Source organism: Dermacentor silvarum, chromosome 1, assembly GCF_013339745.2.
Source record: "Dermacentor silvarum isolate Dsil-2018 chromosome 1, BIME_Dsil_1.4, whole genome shotgun sequence".
NCBI lineage: Eukaryota > Metazoa > Arthropoda > Arachnida > Ixodida > Ixodidae > Dermacentor > Dermacentor silvarum.
In genome coordinates this window covers 119666423-119687822 of record NC_051154.1, presented here as the reverse complement: position 1 = coordinate 119687822, position 21400 = coordinate 119666423, and the positions used below count along the sequence as shown (strand labels likewise).

Sequence of the window (21400 nt, the reverse complement as noted above, 5' to 3'; positions counted from 1 at the left end):
TTTATTGTATTACGATTGGCAAGCAAACTTTACCGTTTCACTGCAGCTATCGCCATCGCGACGTTTAATGCCATTAAGTATGCACGTATAGCAGCAACCGAAATATAATGGCATTAAGAAACTTAAGGCCTTACACTTTTAATGGCATTAACCTCGCCCGTGTGGCACGAGTATCAGCTACCAACCGGTCAGCATTCTGCAAGTGGCACATGTAGGCAGGCCTTCTGGTCGTGTCCCCACTGGAACAATGAGAAGTTAATGCAAACCTTGCAGTTATGTGGCTGGTTGTTTAAGGTTTTGCTAGGCTTTCATCTTTTCCCTTGTTGCTCTCTTGTCATTGTCTCCCTTTCATCATCTTCAGAAGTGTTGCTCTTTACTGAAGTTTCTGCAAAGTGATGTACCGTATTTTTCTGCATATAATCCGTTGCCGTGCATAACCCACACTGCCAATTACAACAGCCCTCGAAAAATCGATATATATTCGCACATATAATCCGTAGAGATAACTGCATGCAATGCTCAAATCTTTGTAGAAACAGTCTCCATTTGCGGTTGCGCGACTTGTCCACGTCCTATTTTTGGCCAGCGGCTCTGTTCCTCCATTCTTCGTGATGCTGACAAAGCTGGTTCACAAGCTGGACATTATCATGGACGAATCAGTCACGTGATATGTGACGTGAATCGAAATCGTGAATCGGAGCAGCCCTCGCATAGGCAACGGCGATGGAGCAAACGCGATTGAGCCAAAAATCCCAACGGTGATTTGGCTCACCGCCGTATCACGAAGCGCTTAGCGCGTACCGAGGGAGCGCCGTGAAAACGGATGACGTGAGTTTGCCAGCGCCGCATGCACGATTCGCTAACTACTATTTTTTCCTTCCTCCATGCTAACTACTAAACACGAAATGGTGACACGTAAAGGGGAGGAGAATGGGCGACCATGAAGGAGAGGAAAAGAGAGCTTCAACACCCAGGGTTGGGGTTCCCTAGGAGATAACGAAAATTTGGTTGGTGTAGAACCTAGCCTTGAGGCGTGGTTTCACGGCAGTTTGGCGGGCGCTGCCATGAAGCCACACATCAAGACGATATTCGTGTATAACCTACACCTCGACTTTACTGTTAAATTTTTTGAAGCTTTAGCGCGTGTTATATATGCACAAAAATACGGTACACTGCACCAGCATATCTGATTCCATGCTAAGTTCTTTACCACTGATTTTGAATAGGAAAGCGAAAACCTGTGAAGATATTAACAAGAAATTGGCACTGCAGTTTTCAGCACAATGAAGCGCAATTTCTCGTAACGCAATGCTCTCTTAAAATTCAAACCATTGTTATTGATGCATTAACTGCCTTGGCCTAATTTCAACCCTAAAGCAGCTCGTCTGCAGCAGAGCTGCCACTGATGAACACTTGTCTGCTTTGAGCAATTTACAAACCACTATTTCTGAACGTGCATTGGAAAAACAAATTTTCAAAGTAACTTTTCCGTGACAAGAAATTTCGCGATATTTTTCACCTTATTTGGGAAAGTCACTTGTTGCAAAGAATTTGGTATAATGAACAAATATTACCTGGTGGTTTGGTTTAAATTAAATAGTGGATTCAACTGTGTCAAGGGGTGTCTTTTTTTTTTTTTTTTTTTGTTAAAATTGGCCATGTCTGTGGCAGAAGTTATGCTTTGCTGGGCACTCTTGCTGCTGTGTCTTATGCATTGTGTTCTAGCTGTTCTACCGAGGCAAGAAAAAGAACCTCTTGTGATTTAACATAGTTGTCACAACCTCAATATTGAATGCACACGTGAAAACTTGAGACAGCATGAATTAATGCCTCTTTTACTCCTCTGCCTCTTTAGATGAGTGACCAAATTGTGACACCGAGGGACACCACCATGACATTTACTTGCTTTGTCTTTTTTGACATGTTCAATGCCTTGAGCTGCAGATCACAGGTAAGTGGTCAGTTAACTTTCATAGGTATGTGCGTGCATGCATGAATGCATTGTCTGTCTGTCTGTCTGTCTGTCTGTCTGTCTGTCTGTCTGTCTGTCTGTCTGTCTGTCTTGGGTTTGGGGGGGGGGGGGGGCATTGTTTAAAGGGCCCTACAAGGTGTTCCCATTGCGTGCTGCTGATCCTGATCCTTCCGCGAAGCTTCCATTCAGTCAGTGTGAATGGAGGCAGACAATGGAAGAGCCCCTTTGATCTTCTGTTCCACTTGGTAGACGGGACCTGTAGCTCTCGCTGCACTGCACAGAGTTGGTGACAGTACACGGTGAGGAGGACAGGGTGCCTGTGGGGAGGGTAGTGAAGGCAAGTGAGAAACTGCGGTGGCCTATGAAACGCCTGTAACTTTGCTATTACAGCATTATACCAAGAAATTCGTGTGGCTATATGTTAATGGTAGGCTGGTACACAGCTACCACCATTGTGTGCCTGTGGGGAGGATAGTGAAGGCAAGTGAGAAACTGCGGTGGCCTATGAAACGCCTGTAACTTTGCTATTACAGCATTATACCAAGAAATTCTTGTGGCTATATGTTAGTGGTAGGCTGGTACACAGCTACCACCATTGTGGTAGCATTTTCAAAAGTAGATACAGTAAAATCTCGGTGATACAAATCTCGCGGGGTCGCGTGAAATATTCGTGTCACCCGAAATTCGTATCATCAAAACATACACAATATCAAGAAAAATGAATTTATTTTTACCAGAAAAGATTTCTAATAGTGGAGCCTCATTGATACTTTCATCGCTTATGCGTTTTCCCAGCTGCTACGTCGCGTTTTCGCGGTCCCGACCTAAGTCTCATTGACTTCCATGTATAGTCGAATCTCGATAATTCGAACTTGAAGGGGCCCAAAAATTTGTTTGAATTAAAAGAAGGACATATTTTTGAAATTTTTGTGCACCATAGCACGGGAGGTACGAACGGTGCAATTCGTGAAATATCACGGCGTGCAAGCACATATCGAGCTAGGGCCACGAAACTGCCCGCGTCGGCCAACGCTCGCTTCGCGATAACGGCAGAAAACAAAACTGCAGGGAGAGGGCGGTGCAGGATTGGCGAGAGAGAGAGATTGTGGTTGTGAAGAGGAAGAGGCGACACGGCGACGGGCGCGCGCGGGGACCGTCACCGTCGCAGGTGAGAGAGGAGGGCGACAGGGAAGCGGATTTGGCCTCGGCAACTCTGTCGCTTCGGTGGCTCCGTCGCTCCAGCGGTCGCCCCTGCTGGCTCGGCCGCCGCCGCTGTTGCTCACGCGTTCGTTTGATCCGCAGCGGCGCGGCAACACATTCGGAACAGCCGATCTTTTCTTTTTTTTTTCATATTGTTAGCAATGTATTTCGGCCGGGGAAGGTTACGAATTCGTATCACACCGAAATTCGTACCAGCCGCATTTGTTTCACCGGGGTTTTACTGTAATACTGAATCTTTCATTCTAGATCTCCATCGATTCGATATGTTCATCCCTTTTTCACTACCATTTGTCTGGGTGCTTACAGTATTGGCAGAAATTTCACTCATGGCTGTCTGAATATTTTAAGGTTCTCATTGCAAATGAAAGTGAATACTAGTACAGTACAAAGTTTCCATCACTACATATAACCAAAAAAAAAAAAAGAAAAATACCACGTAATGCAATCAAAATCACAAGAAAAGCAGAACTGGAAGTTGTCAGAAGTTGTGTGAACACTTCACAGACATGAAAAAATGTGCTTAGATTTGGCTTAGATATGGCTGTAGCTCAATACTGGTGGATACTCCATACAAGAAAGTGGCTTTCTATACTCTCCCGTAAACGGCTATGCTGCACACTGCTTGCAGTGCCAATAAGTGGGTGCTCAAGCACAACCAGCACGTGTAGCTTTATGAGCCACCATGGCTACATTAGGTCCATTATTACTATGCTTTATATAGATGTTGCATTCAGGCTAGAAAAATGTGGAACACGTATTCTGAAAAGACCTCTGGAACAACTTGAGGGGGGGGGGGACCAAGTGATTTTATCACCATTACTATTAAACCTACACTCTGACTAGTATAACATTTCAAACACTAACATTAATTTAACTCTGCTTTTGTCATTTCTTCTGTAAGTCTTTTGTGATGTTTTCTGATAGCATGAGGACAAGTCAACAGACAATACAGCTGACTTCGGCAGGTTGAACTGGAGTGGGCAAAATGCTAGATGTAGCTCACAGGCCATGTCTTGCCCACTTCTCCTTTATTTCGAATTTTGCTGCACCCATGTTTTCTTTAGCATGTATTATTAGGATTATGTTATCATGTTTTTATTTTATTCTTTTAAATGTTCCGCATAAAAAAAAAGAAAAATGGTTTGTGTTTATGGAGGCGGAGTGAAGTGATTTGTGGACTTTTTTTTTCTCTCTCTCTCTCTGCATCGACTCAGAATGAATTATCTCTCACAATCACACTTAAGGAGAAGGGGGCAAACGTTATTGATGAGGCATAATGAGGCCCATTCCATTGCTCATGGCATATGGTTAGCATTCAATACGTGGTCATTAATGCCAAAATGCCAATAATGCAATATGTTGAAAACAGGAAACAAATGGATATGTGGCACTTGTAGAAACAAATGGGGAAAGGAATAAATTCATCATGTGTTTGTTGCCATCAGTTTACCCCTCGATCCCTTTGTGTCGCATGTTGTAGTGCATTTCAGAAACATAACACTTTGTTTGGGCTTGGAGCAATCAAAATTATGGCATTTTCATATTTCTTGTGTGCATAAGCTTGGTGTGGAATAATTAGGCTTACATGTGGAATAATTAGGCTTACGTGTGCAGTTCATGAAAATAAGTTTCAGTAGAAGGTCATCTATAAATTGTTTTTCCAGACACATGAGAATATGGCACAGTTGACTCAACACCACTAGGTGCGAGTCATAAACATTGCTGAAAGACACCACTTAAGAAAAGAAAAAGGAAACAGCTAGTTTCAGGATGCCTTATGTGGAGCATTTACTTGGTGCTTACTCGGATTCTCTTTCTTTTCACAGACGAAGTCTGTATTCACCATTGGGCTCTTCAGCAACCGCATGTTCCTTCTCGCAGTGGCCTTTTCAGTGATAGGGCAGATGCTGGTCATCTATTTCCCACCACTGCAGAGGGTCTTTCAAACTGAAGCTCTGACTGCATTAGGTATGCTTTCACTGTGTTACTGTGTGTTATTGCAAAGGCTTGGGGCCATTGGAGCCCCCCTCTTTTGATTGCAGCTGTAATTCACTTGCCCCGCTACACAAGCTCCTGCTGTCGCATTCATTGTATAATGCCCTACCGTTACAAATGCTGAATACGAACAAATAAGTGCAAACAAATAAGTTTTGTTTTACAGTATGAAGCAGCACTTGTGTGGAAAAGCTTAAAACACATGGGCATATAGAGAGCAGCACTGCACTTTTCACACTTCTTGATGCGGGTACACCTAACTGTTGTCGGGGCAGCTTTTGTCTTTAGAAGACTGCCCAAGTAATTGCTATCATCATCCAAATTGTGTGGGGTCTCACATGTGCTCTTGGGACAAAGGAGCGACAACACAGTAGTGCAAACAATCACAAGAGCATTTATTGCGCCTTTCATACACCAATGCACACTAGCCGAATTACTACCAATAGAACATTCACATGGGCGCGCGACAAATCAAGGAAGTCCGACTCACCGCGACCCGATAGCGAGCGAATACGTTCGCCCCATGCTATGACACCATCGCCTAGTCGTTCACGTGTATGGTCACGCGAACGGTAGCGCGTTCGAACGATCTGTGTTCGTCCATACCGCTGCCCCGCTCCGAGCCACGCGAGACGTCCGGGACGCGAAGCGGGCCGGCGCACGCGCGAAGCGTTCGTGCGTGTTGGCCGCCGATCCCAAGCCAAAGAGAGAGCGCCTTCGACCTTTTTCTCCCAAGTCACCCCGCCGTTCGGTGGCGTTAGCATCGCGGCACTCGCGCCATCTCTCGCAACGCGCCGCAACCACCGCCAGCACTTAGCCACGCGGTGAAGCCGGACCACAGGAGACGCACGAGAGTCGCGCATCCCCACAATTGTCTCTGTCATCGCTTTTGAAAAGAATGTTATCTGATCGCACGTGGCAATCACCTCTTACTGCCATCCTTTCATATTGTTACACTGCTCTGCGCAATATCGAGGAAGAGGAGCACGAGCTTGAGGGCTGATGAAGACGACGCTTCAGTGACTGACTGGTTGTTTCAATCATTGTCAATCGTGTAAATATTGTAAATATATTTTCCCGTCTTGCTTCTTCACTCCGTCACAATATCAAGAGGCCCCATTGCAGTGTTTACACTGGAAGACCTCTTTCTGTATATTCTACTCCATCTGTAATTGTTACACGTTTAAGGGGGGACACTGTACTTGAGAGAGAAATGTCTAATTTTTTGTATCTATTAAAAAACAAACTTGACAGTATGATTGAGTTTTTTATGCTGATTTCAAAAATGTGATTATTTTTTTGTAAGTCAATTAGTATTGGAGATAAATAAAATTAATTATCTATTGTTTGAAGGTGGAATAACAACAGAAAATTCTTATTAGAGAGCTACTATTGGCACATTTCTAGATACTAAAAAGCATAAGCTTCACTATGGTAGGAGTACTTTTTTGATATGATGATTTTTAGCTGAGCTGTAGCAGTTTGAGTTTCAGTGTTGCAGACACACCCACATTATGCTCCAATTTAGTGGAAAATTTAAAAAATTTAGAGACGTTTTTTTTTTTTTTTTTTTTGAAAATTCACGCCTACAATTGTGTGCTCTACAGATAGAGCTACATGTCACAACAAAAATAGCAGTGCTAGCTGCTCTGAAGGCAGAGTTATTGTTTCTTCAAGTTTGCAATTTCATCAAAATTTTGATTTTGAGAAATCAGTGAAAAACAAAACAAGTCTAATTTGAGCCAGCTGAAGCAAAAATTGTAGAATATTTACAAGGATTTGCAATTTTAATATTGTTAGTAGGCACCAGGCATATAGTCCTTTTGTCTGGAATCGCCTAAATGCCGTTTTTTCAGTGCCCGCTGCATGCTCTCTGCAGAGACGCGCTTGCGAGCTGATGCTGTTGCTCTGCGGTAGTCCTTTTCTGCCATGCGTTTAGTGACTAGGAGTCCAGGATTGACCTTCAGTTCCTTCAGGATTGCTGATGAGGCTGCTTCATTTCCTGCATTGAATTTCAATACAGCCTCAGCCACAGCACATTGCACAGAAAACAACGATGCATGGCACTCTTTTGGTGAATGCGCCCATACAACGGAGTGGAGACTCTCATTGCTGTTCTGCGTTTTACCCCTCTGGCACCGCTTGAGAAGCTTCTCATTCGACAAACGTTCGTAGATGGGAGAAAGGGCCTTGCAGACATGTGGTGGCAAGTTATATCTATGCTTGGGGATTGGCTCGCCTTTTGCTTGGGCTGCATTTTGCCGACACCACGAGTTTTGGCCTGTTGGGCACAAACTGTAATTTGACACTTGGTCATTAGAGGTGACATGGTGATAGGTAGCCATGATAGCTCTGTGCATGGCCTTTATGTCACCTTTGTTTGACTTCAAAGCCCAGCCGTAGTATGAAGTAAGCTTGGCAACCAGGTCACCAGTCAGTTTACCCTGCCACCAGGGCTTTCAGTTCCAGTCCCCTTTTGCTTGGAAATCAGGTTACGCAGCGCACTTCCCATTCTTTTCTCAACGTGGTTGACACAGTCTTCCTTGCTGATGGGAATGTAGCCATACACTTTGGCTTCCTGTAGGGCGAGGAAGGTGCGGCTGTCGCCGTCCGAGAGTATTGTGGTATACCTGAGGTTGTGTTTTTTCAGTGATCTTTCAAAGAGCATTAGTCCAGCTTCAACTTCCATTTCTCCAGATTTTTTGCTTGAGTTTTTTTGGCATACATGCCTCTCCTTCCACGACTGATACGTTGGATCTCCTTCTTTCGGTCCCCGTTCGCACCCCGCGCAAAAATTGCTCAGAACAACGTAGTCAAGGACCAACCCCGTAAAAAGCTCGATGATGGCGCCGACGCACATATGTGAGGAATGGCCACGCGTCATCCAGGACCCATCATAGGAAACGGCTATGTTTCCTGGGTCGCCGAGCTTCAGTTCGTTGTACAGATTGCGCACAGCGAGCGCGCTCTCGGACATGCATTTATCGGCAGCTGCAGTCGCAGCGGGCGTCAGCTTTGACTTCTGGTGCGCCTGCCATGTCTTGGTGTGCATGCCGCGGGTAGACACATTCATGATCGCGAAAATGTCATTCAGCGCCGTTTGCTTATTGCCAGTGGTTTTCATAGCGCGCACGGCAAGAATGTTCACGACGAATGGGTTGCACGTCGTTCTGCTGTTCGCGCGCGGCGAGCTCCACACCGACACGCTATCACCGCAGATCTCGCACGAGACAACCATCTTTATCGCGAGGCCGTAATCGCGTTCACCTTTTCTCATCGATGCATCGCCACCACACACTTTGCACTTGAAAAACGACAGCAGAGCGTTTATAGCGTCAAGGCTCACCACGGCGAAGCGCGTATTCATCACATCCGAGCCTTCCGCGGCGGCGTCTGAGGCCGCGGCGGCGTCGGCAGCACAAACGAGAAGCTCCGATTTTGGCTTCGTAGCTGGCCTTGATGCAAGATTACGGAGTTTTTCCTCCGCATCCTTCTCAATCTTCAACAAATCAGCGGGCTCCAACATGACGGTGTCGTGCCGAAACGTCTGTCGAACACGGCCGCTGTCGGAGCCGCTTCCACCGGCTAGGCCTATTCCACAGTCCTCGGCGGAGTCTTCGGTGACACTTGGCTCGGGAAGCAAACTGTCATCGATGACTTCCGACGGTGATCCGCGCCTCTTTTGAAAGTTGAACAACTTTCGTTTCTTCGTTGGTCTGCTGAATTTGTGCTTCGTAGCAAACTTTGGCGATGAGTTCGGCATGGTTGTGTTCCTACCGCGATGTCAATAGTCCGCATGCTCAAGCAGCCGACAGTCGACAGCGGGAATCAGCCAATGGCGGGCGCAGCTCACTGTCACGTGCGTTCGTAGACGAATAGGATCGCGTATCGGGACCGACTTTTCGCGGGCTTTTTCTTAGTGGCCGCTTAGCGTATGTAGTAGCGGTGGCGCGAAATATAAAGAAGAAACGCGGCTCTTTCAAACGAGACCAAGATGGCCGCGATCAGAAACATAAAACGGCAGCTGCTCGTTTAGGAAAAATGCCAATTTTTGCGCATCAATTGACGAATATTCTGGTCACACACGTCACCTAAAACACTACTGCGGCTAAAATATCAATCCAAGGTGCATAAAAATTCGCCACGTTATGTATCAGTTACTGCAGAATCCGATTTTAGGGTAAAAAAAAAAGCAATTTTTCCGCGATTTTTCGGTTTCAAAGACCCGTGTCCCCCCTTAAGCTCAATAAACTCAAACTCGAACAAGTTGAATGCTCATGCAAAAATTCTACAAATGTCAGACTAAAAATGTTAAAAATCAAACCATGCCTTAAGTTTGATTTATATTTAGGTGCACCCTCTGATGCCATCTATTAAAAGCATTTCTAAACATGGTGATTTGGCAGTATGGCCCCCCTTCCTGCTCCCTGGGGTTCACCGCTTTTGTCAGACACTGGACTAATGTGTCATTGATCTAGTCCTTCATCTAGACTCGCTGACTGTGGAATATGCAGCCAGATGAGTATACTATGTACCAGTGACGCACCGACGGGGGGGGATTTGGGGGTTGTAACCCCCCCCCCTGAGGCCGAGTTAACCCCCCCCCCCCCCCCATTTTGTTTAACCCCTTTTCTTTCCTTGCGCCTTTGAGTACTGCAACTAAGATGTAAGACACGCAGTCGTCTGCACACTCGCAAACTGGCGCAAAAAGCGCATTTTTTGACAATTTCCCGTGAAGAAATTGAAATTAGTGCTGTTTAGATGGTATCGGCAAACTGTCAACCCCCCCCCTGGCAGAGATCCTGGGTGCGCTACTGCTATGTACAATATCGTTAAATGCATTGCTGCTGGTGCCTGTGACATTTTCAGCTCTTTGAAACAGTGGATACATTTGCGTGCCTATTTTGCTGTGCCATTTTAAACATCTGGCTGTATTTTCACGTCTAAGTTTCTGATAAGCAAAACAATTTAATTGAATTCTGGGATTTTAGATGCCAAAACCACAATCTCATAATAAGGCACACCGTAGTGCCCCTCTGGGTTAATTACTGCCTCCTGGTGTTCTTTACCATGCACCTAAATATAAGTTTGCGAGCATTTTTGCATTTCGCTCCGCTTGAAACGCGGCTGTCCAACCGAGATTGAATTGCGACCTTGAGCTCAGCAGCTCAAGGTCATAGCCATTAAGCTAGTACAGTGGGCACTGGGAAGCAGGTGCGGTAGCCTACTTCCCATTGACCCCAATCCATTATTCGCATTTTGTTGCATCACTACATTGGAAATTCTGTTGTTTAGTGTTTTGTAGTTTCATAAGATCATTTGTCATCTCTATAATCTGTGCTACTATCGCAGAAATCTACAAATTGCAGGGCTCTCAGGGCTGGTAAGACCACATGCTTGATTATGTGTTCCTGGTTGAGCTTCAGCAGATTACTTGCGCGTGCTGAAGAAAGTAGTTGAATTACCATTACCACCAAGTTGGTCCCCCCAAAATATGGCTCATCAATTACAAAAGAAAAAAAAAAGAACAATTACCGCCCTTCCACTTCGTGAAGATGGTCGAACAGCGAAGCAGTGTTATTACGAGTGTTATATGTGCATGTGTTGAACATGATATAGTTGAGTAAACCCAAGTAAACACAGATCTACAACAGGAACTTATATTGAAACGTCGCGAGGCGAGAAGAGGCAGCAACTTCCAACGCTACTAGAGGAGTGTCCAGTTCTCTGGTCGAAACCTGCTGAGCCGCCACCAGAGGCATCGGCTGCAGTCACAGACACTGCGCACGTTTGGCACGAACGCGGGAGAACACAGACAGCGTTGGCAGCAGCTCTGCACGTTGCCTCGTTGGTGCTGCTTACATATTTACGGTTCTGTCAGTGTTCTTTTGTTTTTGCGTGAGGTTTCTCTGTTTGTTTTGGCATGTTTTTTTTGTTGTTTTTTTCGCGTGGAAGTTGCACCGCCCTTTTTTGGGCGCCAGTAATGAAAGCAAGCGACAAGCCCATTTCACGAGCCAACTCTCGCTGACGCTCGCAGCAGGCAGTCTCTTCCTCAGGAGTTCGCACTACTCGTGGTCTTCCCATAGAAGCCCAGCTGCAATGCGCGTACGTTATCCAAAAGCGTGTGTCGCGCAGAAACACCTTCCTCAACACCTGGCAGCCACCTAATCAACCGCACATCATCATGGAAGCCTTCCACGCCACGCTGTGAAGCCGGAGCGCATAGCTCTCCCACCGACACCAACCAGCATCATGACCGCATCACCACAAGCCTTGGGCATACCCAAGTACACCGGATCAGTGGACGATGGGCCTATGGAAGATTGGTTCCACCTTTTCGAGCTCAACGCATCCGCTGCATCATGGTCGGAAAGGGATATGGTCGCCAGCTTCAATGAATACGTTACCGGTGAGACATTTCGCTTCTACCACGCGCATATCTTTGAAAATAATGAATCATGGAAGAAAATCAAAGAGATAATGAGTCGATTTCAAGTATATGTCGCAGATCCCTCCATTATCCTCCAGCTGGACATATTTCAAGTGGGTCGCCGCAGTCACACACAGACTCAACGTAACGATCATCAATGGCGAACAAGGCCTTGTATGAGGAGATCAAAAATGAGTTTCGCTTCTAGTGATCCCCCTTGAGAAGACGATGCAGAAATGCATGCCTAGCATGATCTACGCTCTCACCATCTACGCTCTCGACACGCCGCAGGAATCATGTCCCTGAATCATCTGACGCATTCCATTGCTTGTCTCGAATGTGCGGATACGACTCTTCTCCTCAGTGCATGCTTTACACGATTGAGCACGACGTCACGACATCGCAGACAGACGACGACCTTTCTTTGGGAGAACATAGCCAATCCACATCCACTGCGACATCCTCCAGCGATCAATCAGCAGGAATTCGAAACTGCATGGACACAAACTTCTGTATCAGCAACACAAATCGAGAAGATACAGCAACAATCAGTTCTTCTGGTGAAACGAAGCCAACTGGCTTACTGCCAAGACGAAATCAGAATACAAGCACCAGCACCAATGCAGGTACCTTTCAAGGCGAAGACAATTTGGAGCCACTTAAATCTAGAGATCAAGCTGCTTCGCGACTTTCAAGCTTTCTTCTGCATACTACACCTCAACAAGCAGCATCCCCCACTGTCAGAAACAGAGGAGGAGAAAGAATAAACTTTATTTTAGGCCAGCACTAAGGCCCAGTAACGAAGAGCGCTTGCTCCGCTAAGGCCCGCTGATGATCCGCCGAGTCCGAGTGAAGCCAAGCACTCCAGGAAGGAGGGGGAAGGTAGGGGGAATAAGGAGAGGTAGCATACATTCTGAATGAAGTCCCAGCAGCCACAGAAGAGTCTTCTGATAATCCTGACAAACTGCCCTCGCCACCAGACAAGTCTCTCAAAAAGGAGCAGTGTACCAGTTGCCAATTGATCCTCACTTTAGTTTGCGAAAAAAATCAAAAGGCATATTTCGATAGAAGCGCTACCTCATCAAATGTCGCAACATCATCAACATCAACAACTCCAAGAACAACGGCAGCAACCACGACTTCCAAACTGAAGGCGACGCAGACCGTCACTGAAATTTCTACAGATGCGACAACAAGAAAGCCATCAACGCCCAAGCCTACCCAATCCAAGGCGAACTCAACGAATACGGTGTTTTGCAAGAAAGGAATGTCGCCGAACGGACCTTCTGCACCACCTATCAGGACTGCTCCCACCCTAAGGATTCCTGCGACAATGCTGTGCACGACGACCGAAAAGACGCAGGCACTTTCCCGGCATACCGGACCAACAGAGATGTCGCCGCAACCACCCAGTCCACCGAACATTCGAGCAGGAGACACCGTGTGTCTGCAAGTTGCAACAACATCCGAGTTCCCACGGCTGCCGTGTGTCCAAACCTTTCTTCATTGGGCATGCTTATGTCACCCGGAGTGCAAATCCAAGCCTCGGCCACCTGAGCTCTTCTGGACGTCAGCGGACTGCCAGATTGACATTGTTCATGTGAGGAGATTAAGGTGGTATCATCCGCCCCTGTACCTACGACTCTCTCGGGGGAAGGGGAAAGCGTGTGACGAACCGCACAAGGACGGTGCGGTGCAGTAGTGGTGAAGGAGTGGGGGTGGTGTTTGGGCGACTATGTTTGTTTCCGTCCGCAACCTTCTCCTTTTCCGACCATGAAGCAGCGGATGTATGGAACTTGAAGAGGTGGAACCAATCTTCCACAGGCCCGTCGTTCACTGATTCGGCGTACTTAGGTATGTACAGGGCTTGCGGTGATGCGGTCATGATGCAAGTCGGTGTAGGTGGTGGATCTCTGCGCTAGGGGTTCACGGCGTGGTGTTGAATACTTGCCTGATGATGTGAGCACGATGCGGTGGCTGCAAGGTCTTTATCCTGTCGACTTCCCCGACACTCGCACAATATCAAGAGGACACTCTTAGCATCATCCACACTGACTCCAGTGGTCTTGGCCTTAGCCTTGGGGCGGTTCTTCTGCAATCCGACTCCGAAGGGAATGAGAAGCCCGTTACCTCTGCCAGTCATAGCTTCAGTTAACCAGAGAGTCAGTACCACGTTTCAGAGCTTGACTGCCTCGTAGTAGTCTGGGCCATTGAGACGTTTCGGTCTACGGCAAGCATTTTACTATTGTTACTGACAACGTTGCACTGCGCTGGCTCGAAACAAAAAAAAGACCTAAATGCCAAACTTGCCCGGTGGGCCTTCAGACTTCAAGACTACAGCTTCATGGTCGTTCATCGTAGTAGTTCTTGTCACCAAGACGCCGACATGTGCAGTACTCGATCTCCAAGCTGCACATAAAAGGATACAGAAATCTGCGACATTGTCCGGTGCTTCTCTGGTGACATCAGTACACCTAAGCGCCGCCTCAAGAGACTTTCATCAGCTTATACAGTCCGAGATGGCATCCTTTATCAACATACAGAAAGGGAATTATACCTACCTGTGGTGCCTGTAGCCATGTGACCATCCATACTTTTCATGTGTCACGACGCCCCCTCTGCTGGCCAGCTGGGTCAGCAGAAAACTCTGGCTCGCATTAAGGTAAGGTTTTGGAGATCTGGCATGTGTGCTGATGTCTTCCTGTACATGTCATCTTGCACTGTTTGTCAAGCTCGTAAGGTTGTCACAAACCCACAACCTGTGCCCTTACAAACAATCGCCCCTCTTAACAAACCGTTAGATATCATGGGCATTGATCACATGGGCCCGTTTCCTCGCAGCAAGCATGGCAATAAATTTCTCATTGTGGCCACAGACTACCTAACTAAATGGGTAGAAGTTCGAGCCGTCCCTGATTCTGCAGCCGCTCATGTCATGACCTTTTTTAACGAGTGTCTCATATTTCGGCATGACACACCGAAGTAGCTGATTTCTAACCATGGCACGGCATTTATGTCACGTGCCTTCAAAACATTATTGCCTAAACATGGAATACGACATGCTGCAGCGTCACCTCAACATCCACAAACAAATGGACAGGTCAAGCGCAGCAACCACACCATAAAAGACACCATTTCTTCCAACGTCTGTCCCACACACGAAGACTTGGATAACTACGTCGCTACTGCGGTTTTTGCTCTAAACATGTCCCAACAGGAAGTTACTCGCTCCACACCGTTTCAGCTACTCAACGTGAGTACGCCAAGGTTACCGCAAGAACACCTTCTTGGCTTGGACACATCTGTACAAGAATGCTCCGCAAAAGTGGACTCCAGCGACGCCCTGCACCAGGCTCGCCTCCGAGCTCGACTAGGAATACGGCACTGCCAAGCGCAGTTCAACACGTCTTCTCAGCAAAGTGCTGTGACATTTCGTTTAGTCGCGATTCTAGAACTTTGTGACAACCGTCGCAAACACACTTTTTCTACTCATGCCAGCCAGAGGAAGCTTTACGTCCCTTGCGAAACCTGTACTGAACTCCTGTCTTACTCCTGTGCGAACTCGACGGGAAAGGGGCGATGAGTGTAACTGTAATGAAGAATGCCGCAAGTGAAAGAAGAGGAAGAGAAGGGCAAGCAGAAGGATAGAGTAGTAGTGGGTCAGGGGAATAGTTGGTTTTTGGAACGGCTGAGATTTGGGTGTGTCGTGTACAGATTGGAACCCGTTCAACGCGCCGGACTCTTGTTACAATATACAGTAAAACCTTGTTCATACATTTTGGAAAAAACGCAAGAAAACGCATACGATCATAAATTTACAATAAATTTTGGTCTCTGCAAAGTTTGGCAGACTGAACTGTAGTTAGCATCTACGTAATGTGAAGCGTTGTACGAATCGTTGCAGCATGAAATGCCGATGCATGCCGATGCATGCCGAAATAGCAGGGCCCGAGCAGCCCGAGCCACGCATTGTTTTTGTGGCTTTGGCAAGCTTCATTTGCGCTCCTCAAATTCGGCTTTTTCGGGCAAGGCATTTTAACGGGAAGTTTCGATGTGCTCACTCGGCAAGAATCATTGTGGCACGAGACGCCAATGTGTGTCGAGCAGGTGGGGCTTTGTCGTTTTCCTATTTTGTATAGACCCTTTTCGCTTTGCTCTAGTCTAGGGCAGTGGTTCTCAAACGTGGGTCTGTGACATCCACGCCCACAAAGTAGGGGTGTGCGAATATTCGAGAAGTTGAAATATTATCGATTGTATGAGGTCTGTTAGAAAAGTATCCAACCTTATTTTTAAAATTTTTTTTGTGAATACCTGATGGATATTTAACAAGTGTGCTTGCATCAGCCGACCTTGAACCTTCGTGCGCATGCGCAAATTTTTTCCCACCTGCCGGGAAAAAAGTCGCTGGGACGCAGCGTTTGAGTGAGGTGCCATCAGTGCGCAGTGCTCTCGTCGGCTTTTTTATTGCAAGTGTAAGGAAGAAGAAGTGCGTCGTGTAGGGCTCCGCAGCCGGATCGCCAGCGCTACTGAAGTGGGGCTCGGGCTCGACGCTGTTCCTGGTGCGCGTGGCTAAACCTACGCTGCTGTGTCTTCCTGTCGGCCACAGCCATGCTAGACTTCCTTGGCGTAATTGGGGGAGGTGCTGGGTCTCCTGTAATCCTGGAATTGCGCAGCGGGATCCTCCCTGCCATCATGACCTCCGCAAGCGCCACGAGCTTACCACCACCTGCTCCCCAGTCCTCCGTATGCCCCGGCACACTCCGTCAGCGGGACCCTCCCATCTTTAGCGGTGCTGATGACCACGACGTTGATGACTGGCTATCATCATACGAACGCGTCAGTCTTAACAACAAATGGGATGACACCACGAAATTGACCACCGTCCCTTTTTACCTCACCGGAATTGCCCACTTGTGGTTTCGCAACCACGAAAGCGAAGTCCCAAGCTGGACTGTGTTCAAGACAAAGTTCAGGGAGGTCTTCAGCCGCCCTGCTGTTCAAAAGCTTCGTGCCGAACAGCGTCTGCAGTCACGCTCTCAGCAGCCTGGTGAGACCTTTACGAGCTACATCAAAGATGTCATCGCTCTCTGCAAGCGCGTCGATGCATCCATGACTGACGGCACAAAAATCAAGCATATACTGAAGGGCATCGACGAGGACACGTTTCAGATGCTCATTTCAAAGAGCCCCTCTACTGTTGCCCAAGTAATTGAACTCTGCCAAAGCTATGACGAGCTTTGCCGTCAACACCTCCTCACCCGCCGTCCTGTTCCCCATCAGGAATCGTTGTCCAGTTTGGCCTCTCCTTTGCACGATTCCAACCTCCTCTCGCAGATCAAGGCTTTCGTCCGGGAAGAAGTTGCTCGCCAGCTCTCCTTTATCTCCAACCTGCTGGAGTCCAGTTCGTCCCTCAGTCCGACCCTACGACACGTTATAGAAGAGCAAGTGTCCGAGGTCCTTCCTCTGGAGCGGGCGCCTCAACTCACCGCCCCACTGACTTACGCCGACGTCGTCACATGACCACGCCCACCGACGTTCCGGGCTCCGCCTCCGATGCCTAGCCCTGTTTTTACCTCCACGCCACCACGACCTCCAGTCCATCGAGCAATTAATCCCTGGCGCACAGCGGACAATCGGCCCATCTGCTATTCGTGTGGTATTCCCGGACACGTTGCACGCCTGTGCCGCCGCCGTCCACTTCATCCACGTGACGACCCACGCACAGCAGCGTACGACCATCCATTGTCTTACGCTCCAGACCGCGATTTACCTCTTCCCGCCCCGCTCTAGCCTTCGCCCAGTTTCTGACTGCCGTTCTCCTTCTCCTCGTCGTCGTTCGCTCTCCCCGATGCGTCGACGTCCGTCTACCGCTGACACGGAAAACTAAGCGGCGCAGTTCCCGAGGCAAGAACTGCGTCATCGTCACAACGCTCAAGCCCTCTTCTTTCGCTGCACAACGTTATTGATGTCGCTGTTGAAGGTGTCTCTCTGCTTGCCCTCATTGCACAGGTGCCGCCATATCTGTGATTGCCGAAAAACTATGCCGCTCAATACGAAAAGTCACGACGCCTTTCTTCGGTCCATTACTCCGCTCGGCCACAGCACAGCACGTCCAGCCGGTGGCTGCGTGCACCGCCAGACTTGAAATTCAAGGAGTGCTCTACATCGTCGAGTTTGTCGTTCTTCCCCACTCTTCCCACGATATTATTTTAGGTTGGCATTTTCTCTCTTGTCACCAAGCTGTCATTGATTGCTCCTGTGCAGAAGTCGCCTTCTCTTCGCTTGGCAATGCCATATCCTACAACGTTTCGCTTTCCTGCAACAAGTTATCCCTCACTGACGACATCCAGATACCCCCGCACGCATCCGTTCTGGCACCTGTATCCTGTTCCGTTGCCTCCGTCTCTACCATACTCTTCACACCTTCCACTGCTTTCGTTCGTCACCACATCTCACCACTCCCAACCGCTCTGCTTGGCCTTCAAGCAGGTGCGACTCACCTTCCTGTCTACAACCACTTTTCATTCCCGATTACGTTGCTAAACAAAATTACCCGAAAGGATGTTTATCCATTGCCATGGATCGATGACGCCTTAGACACAAGGTGCAGAGTTCTTTTCCTCCCTTGATCTACGCTCTGGTTATTGGCAGGTGCCTATGGCTGCAGACGATAAGCCTAAAACAGCTTTCATCACACCAGATGGCTTATACGAATTTCGTGTGATGCCATTCAGCCTTTGCAACGCGCCCGCGACTTTTGAGCGGATGATGGCTAATATTCTTCGAGGCCTCAAATAGAACACGTGCTTGTGTTATTTGGATGATGTAGTAGTGTTTGCACCAGATTTTCCTAGTCACCTCGATCGCTTGGAGCAGGTTTTACGCTGTCTCAGTGACGCTGGCCTCCAACTCAACCTGAAAAAATGCCACTTTGGGGCACGCAAGCTGACAATTCTCGGACATGTCGTGTCGAAGGATGGCGTTTTTCCCGATGCTGCAAAGCTCCGTGCTGTTAAAGAATTCCCAAGGCCAACGTCTCTAAAAGACTTGCGTAGTTTCATTGGCCTCTGCTCATACTTCTGCCGCTTCATTCGAAATTTCGCTTCGATTATAGCACCGCTGACAGAGCTACTTAAAGGAGACCCCAATCTTTCCGCGTGGTCCGCGGCTTGCGACAAGGCCTTCGCCACGCTACATCGCCTGCTTACAACACCACCGATACTGCGCCATTTCGATCCAACTGCTCCCACGGAAATCCATACGGATGCTAGCGGCATTGGTCTTGGCGCTGTGCTCGCCCAGCGGAAGCCCGGCTACCAAGAATATGTTGTTGCTTACGCGAGCCGCACTCTTACGAAAGCTGAAGCGAATTATTCAGTCACGGAAAAAGAATGTCTAGCGATCATCTGGGCCATTACAAAATTTCGTCCATACCTGTACGGCCGGTCCTTTGATGTTGTCACCGATCACCACGCACTTTGCTGGTTGTCGTCCCTCAAGGATCCCTGCGGCCGCCTAGCCCGGTGGGCGCTGAGGCTCCAAGAGTACGACATCCGGGTTGTCTACCGCTCAGGCAAGAAGCACGCCGATTCCGATGCTCTTTCGCGCTCGCCTGTCCACACCGATATTGTCAGTGTCTCCATCCTAGACGACCCACTTCCCCCATTCGCTTCTGTCGACACGGCTTTGGAGCAGCGCAAGGACTCCTGGATTTCATCTTTGATAGATTACATCTCTGATTCACCTGAGCGCCCGCCATCCCGAATGCTACGTCGTCCAGCTTCGCACTTCGCCATCCGCGACGGCATCGTCTATCGCCGTAACTACAGTTCCGATGACCGCAAATGGCTGCTTGTAATTCCTCGGCAGCTTTCGCACTAATGTATGCGCCGCTTTCCACGCTGACCCTCAGTGTGCACACGCTGGTCTCTTCAAGACCTACACCAGACTACGTCATAGGTTTTATTGGCACGGTATGTACACATTTGTGCAAAAGTACATTCGCTCTTGCACAGAATGTCAACGCCACAAGCCTGATCCTTGCCGCTCTTCTGGACCAATGCAACCTTTGCCGTGCCCTTCACGACCCTTTGACCGGGTTGAAATAGACCTATACGGGCCTCTGCCATACACAGCTGCTGGCAATCGCTGGGTCATTGTAGCTATAGACCACCTCACGAGCTATGCCGAAACGGCCGCTCTACCCGCCGCGACAGCTCGTGACGTTGCCTCCTTCCTGCTTCAACGCTTCGTTCTATGTCACGGCGCTCCCCGCGAACTACTGAGCGACCGAGGTTGCGTCTTTCTCGCCGATGTCCTTCAAGAACTTCTCACTGAATGCCGCATTATTCATCGCTGTACCACCGCATATCACCCGCAGACAAATGGATTGACAGAACGCTTTAACCGAACTCTTGGCGACATGCTTTCGATGTATGGCGCCTCCAACCACACCAACTGGGACCTCATCCTTCCCCATGTCACATACGCCTACACTACGGCACCCCAGGCAATGACGGGCTTTTCTCCATTCTTTCTTCTATATGGCCGAACCGTCATTTCCCATTGACACTATTCTTCCTTACCGTCCCGACTTGTCAGAGGGTACACCGGTTTCCAAAGCCGCCCGGTATGCAGAAGAATGTCGGCGACTAGTTCGCTCCCTTACAACGCAAGAACAAGCGCTACAGAAATTTCGTCATGACGACGGGAGCCCCCACACCCAGTTTTCGCCTGACGGTCTCGTTTGGTTGTGGGTGCCTCCTACTTCGACACCAGGTGTCTCCTCCAACCAAGTTTGTATCCCAATACCATGGACCCTACCGGGTTCTGCAGCAAACTTCTCCGGTGAACTACGTCATCGAACCTCTGATGCCCCCTACATACCAAAACGTGTCATACGATCGCAGTTTCACAATATATTGAATGTTGGTGCCGAAAAAATCTGTTTTCTGGGTACATATTGACTGGTAAAAAAGAAAATATTTGGGTCATTTTTTGTGTTTTAGATGACAAATGTTGGCGCCGGAAAATCTTACAAAAACAGTGTCGTATCAATGAGGTCCTGCTGTAATACCACAAAGATAGCCTCTGTGGGGATACGCGACTGTCACGCGCCCCCGCCTTACGGCGGCGGATATCAGTGTGGTTGCGGCGCATTGCAAGAGGAGGCGCGAGTGTTGGGCTGCTAATGCCACCTAACGGCGGGGGTTACTTGGGCAAAAAAGGAAGGGGCTTCCTCTTGATGTGAGGGTCGGTGTGCGATGCGGACATTCCGCGCATGCGCAGATCCACGCTTCGCGAAACCGTCTCGCGAGGCTAGGAGGAAGGCACCAGTATGGACGAACACGGATTGTTTGAACGCGCAACCGCTAGCGTGACCTTACACGTGAACGACTAGGCGGTGGTGTCTAGGATGGGGCGAACATATTCGCTCGCTGTCCGCTCGCAGTGAGTCGGACTTCCATGATTTGTCGTGCGCCCATCGGCGTAGTAATTCGGCTCGCATGTATTAGTGTATGAAAGGTGCAATAAATGCCCTTTTGATTGTTTACACTACTGAGTTGTCGTTCCTTTGTCCCAAGAGCACAAACACAGTTTTCGGATTCTCTGAACGCCCATGATGCGGCCCGATTTCCGTCCGTTTCCACACACATGATCACTTTCCTTTTAAATGGGGCATCATGATGTCAACTTGGTACTTCATGCTGATAGAGCAGATGCAGAGAACGTGAAGACAGACGGTAGACTATTGCCTAAGCACGTGTACTGCAGCACATGGA

At 48.3% G+C, this 21400-nt stretch overlaps 1 protein-coding gene across 5 annotated transcripts in view; it reads left to right on the top strand.

Moving 5' to 3' along the window:
- LOC119435922 (calcium-transporting ATPase type 2C member 1-like) overlaps window positions 1–21400 on the top strand; it is a 185102-nt gene that overhangs the window by 143405 nt on the left and 20297 nt on the right. For all 5 annotated transcript variants that reach the window (XR_007465291.1, XR_007465292.1, XM_049660885.1 and 2 more), the window contains exons 22-23: window positions 1856–1951; window positions 5020–5161. Coding sequence is in view for 3 of the 5 variants with exons in the window: in XM_049660885.1 (XP_049516842.1) it covers window positions 1856–1951; window positions 5020–5161 (238 nt within the window). In the remaining 2 variants the exon portion in view is untranslated. The remainder of the gene's footprint in view (window positions 1–1855; window positions 1952–5019; window positions 5162–21400) is intronic.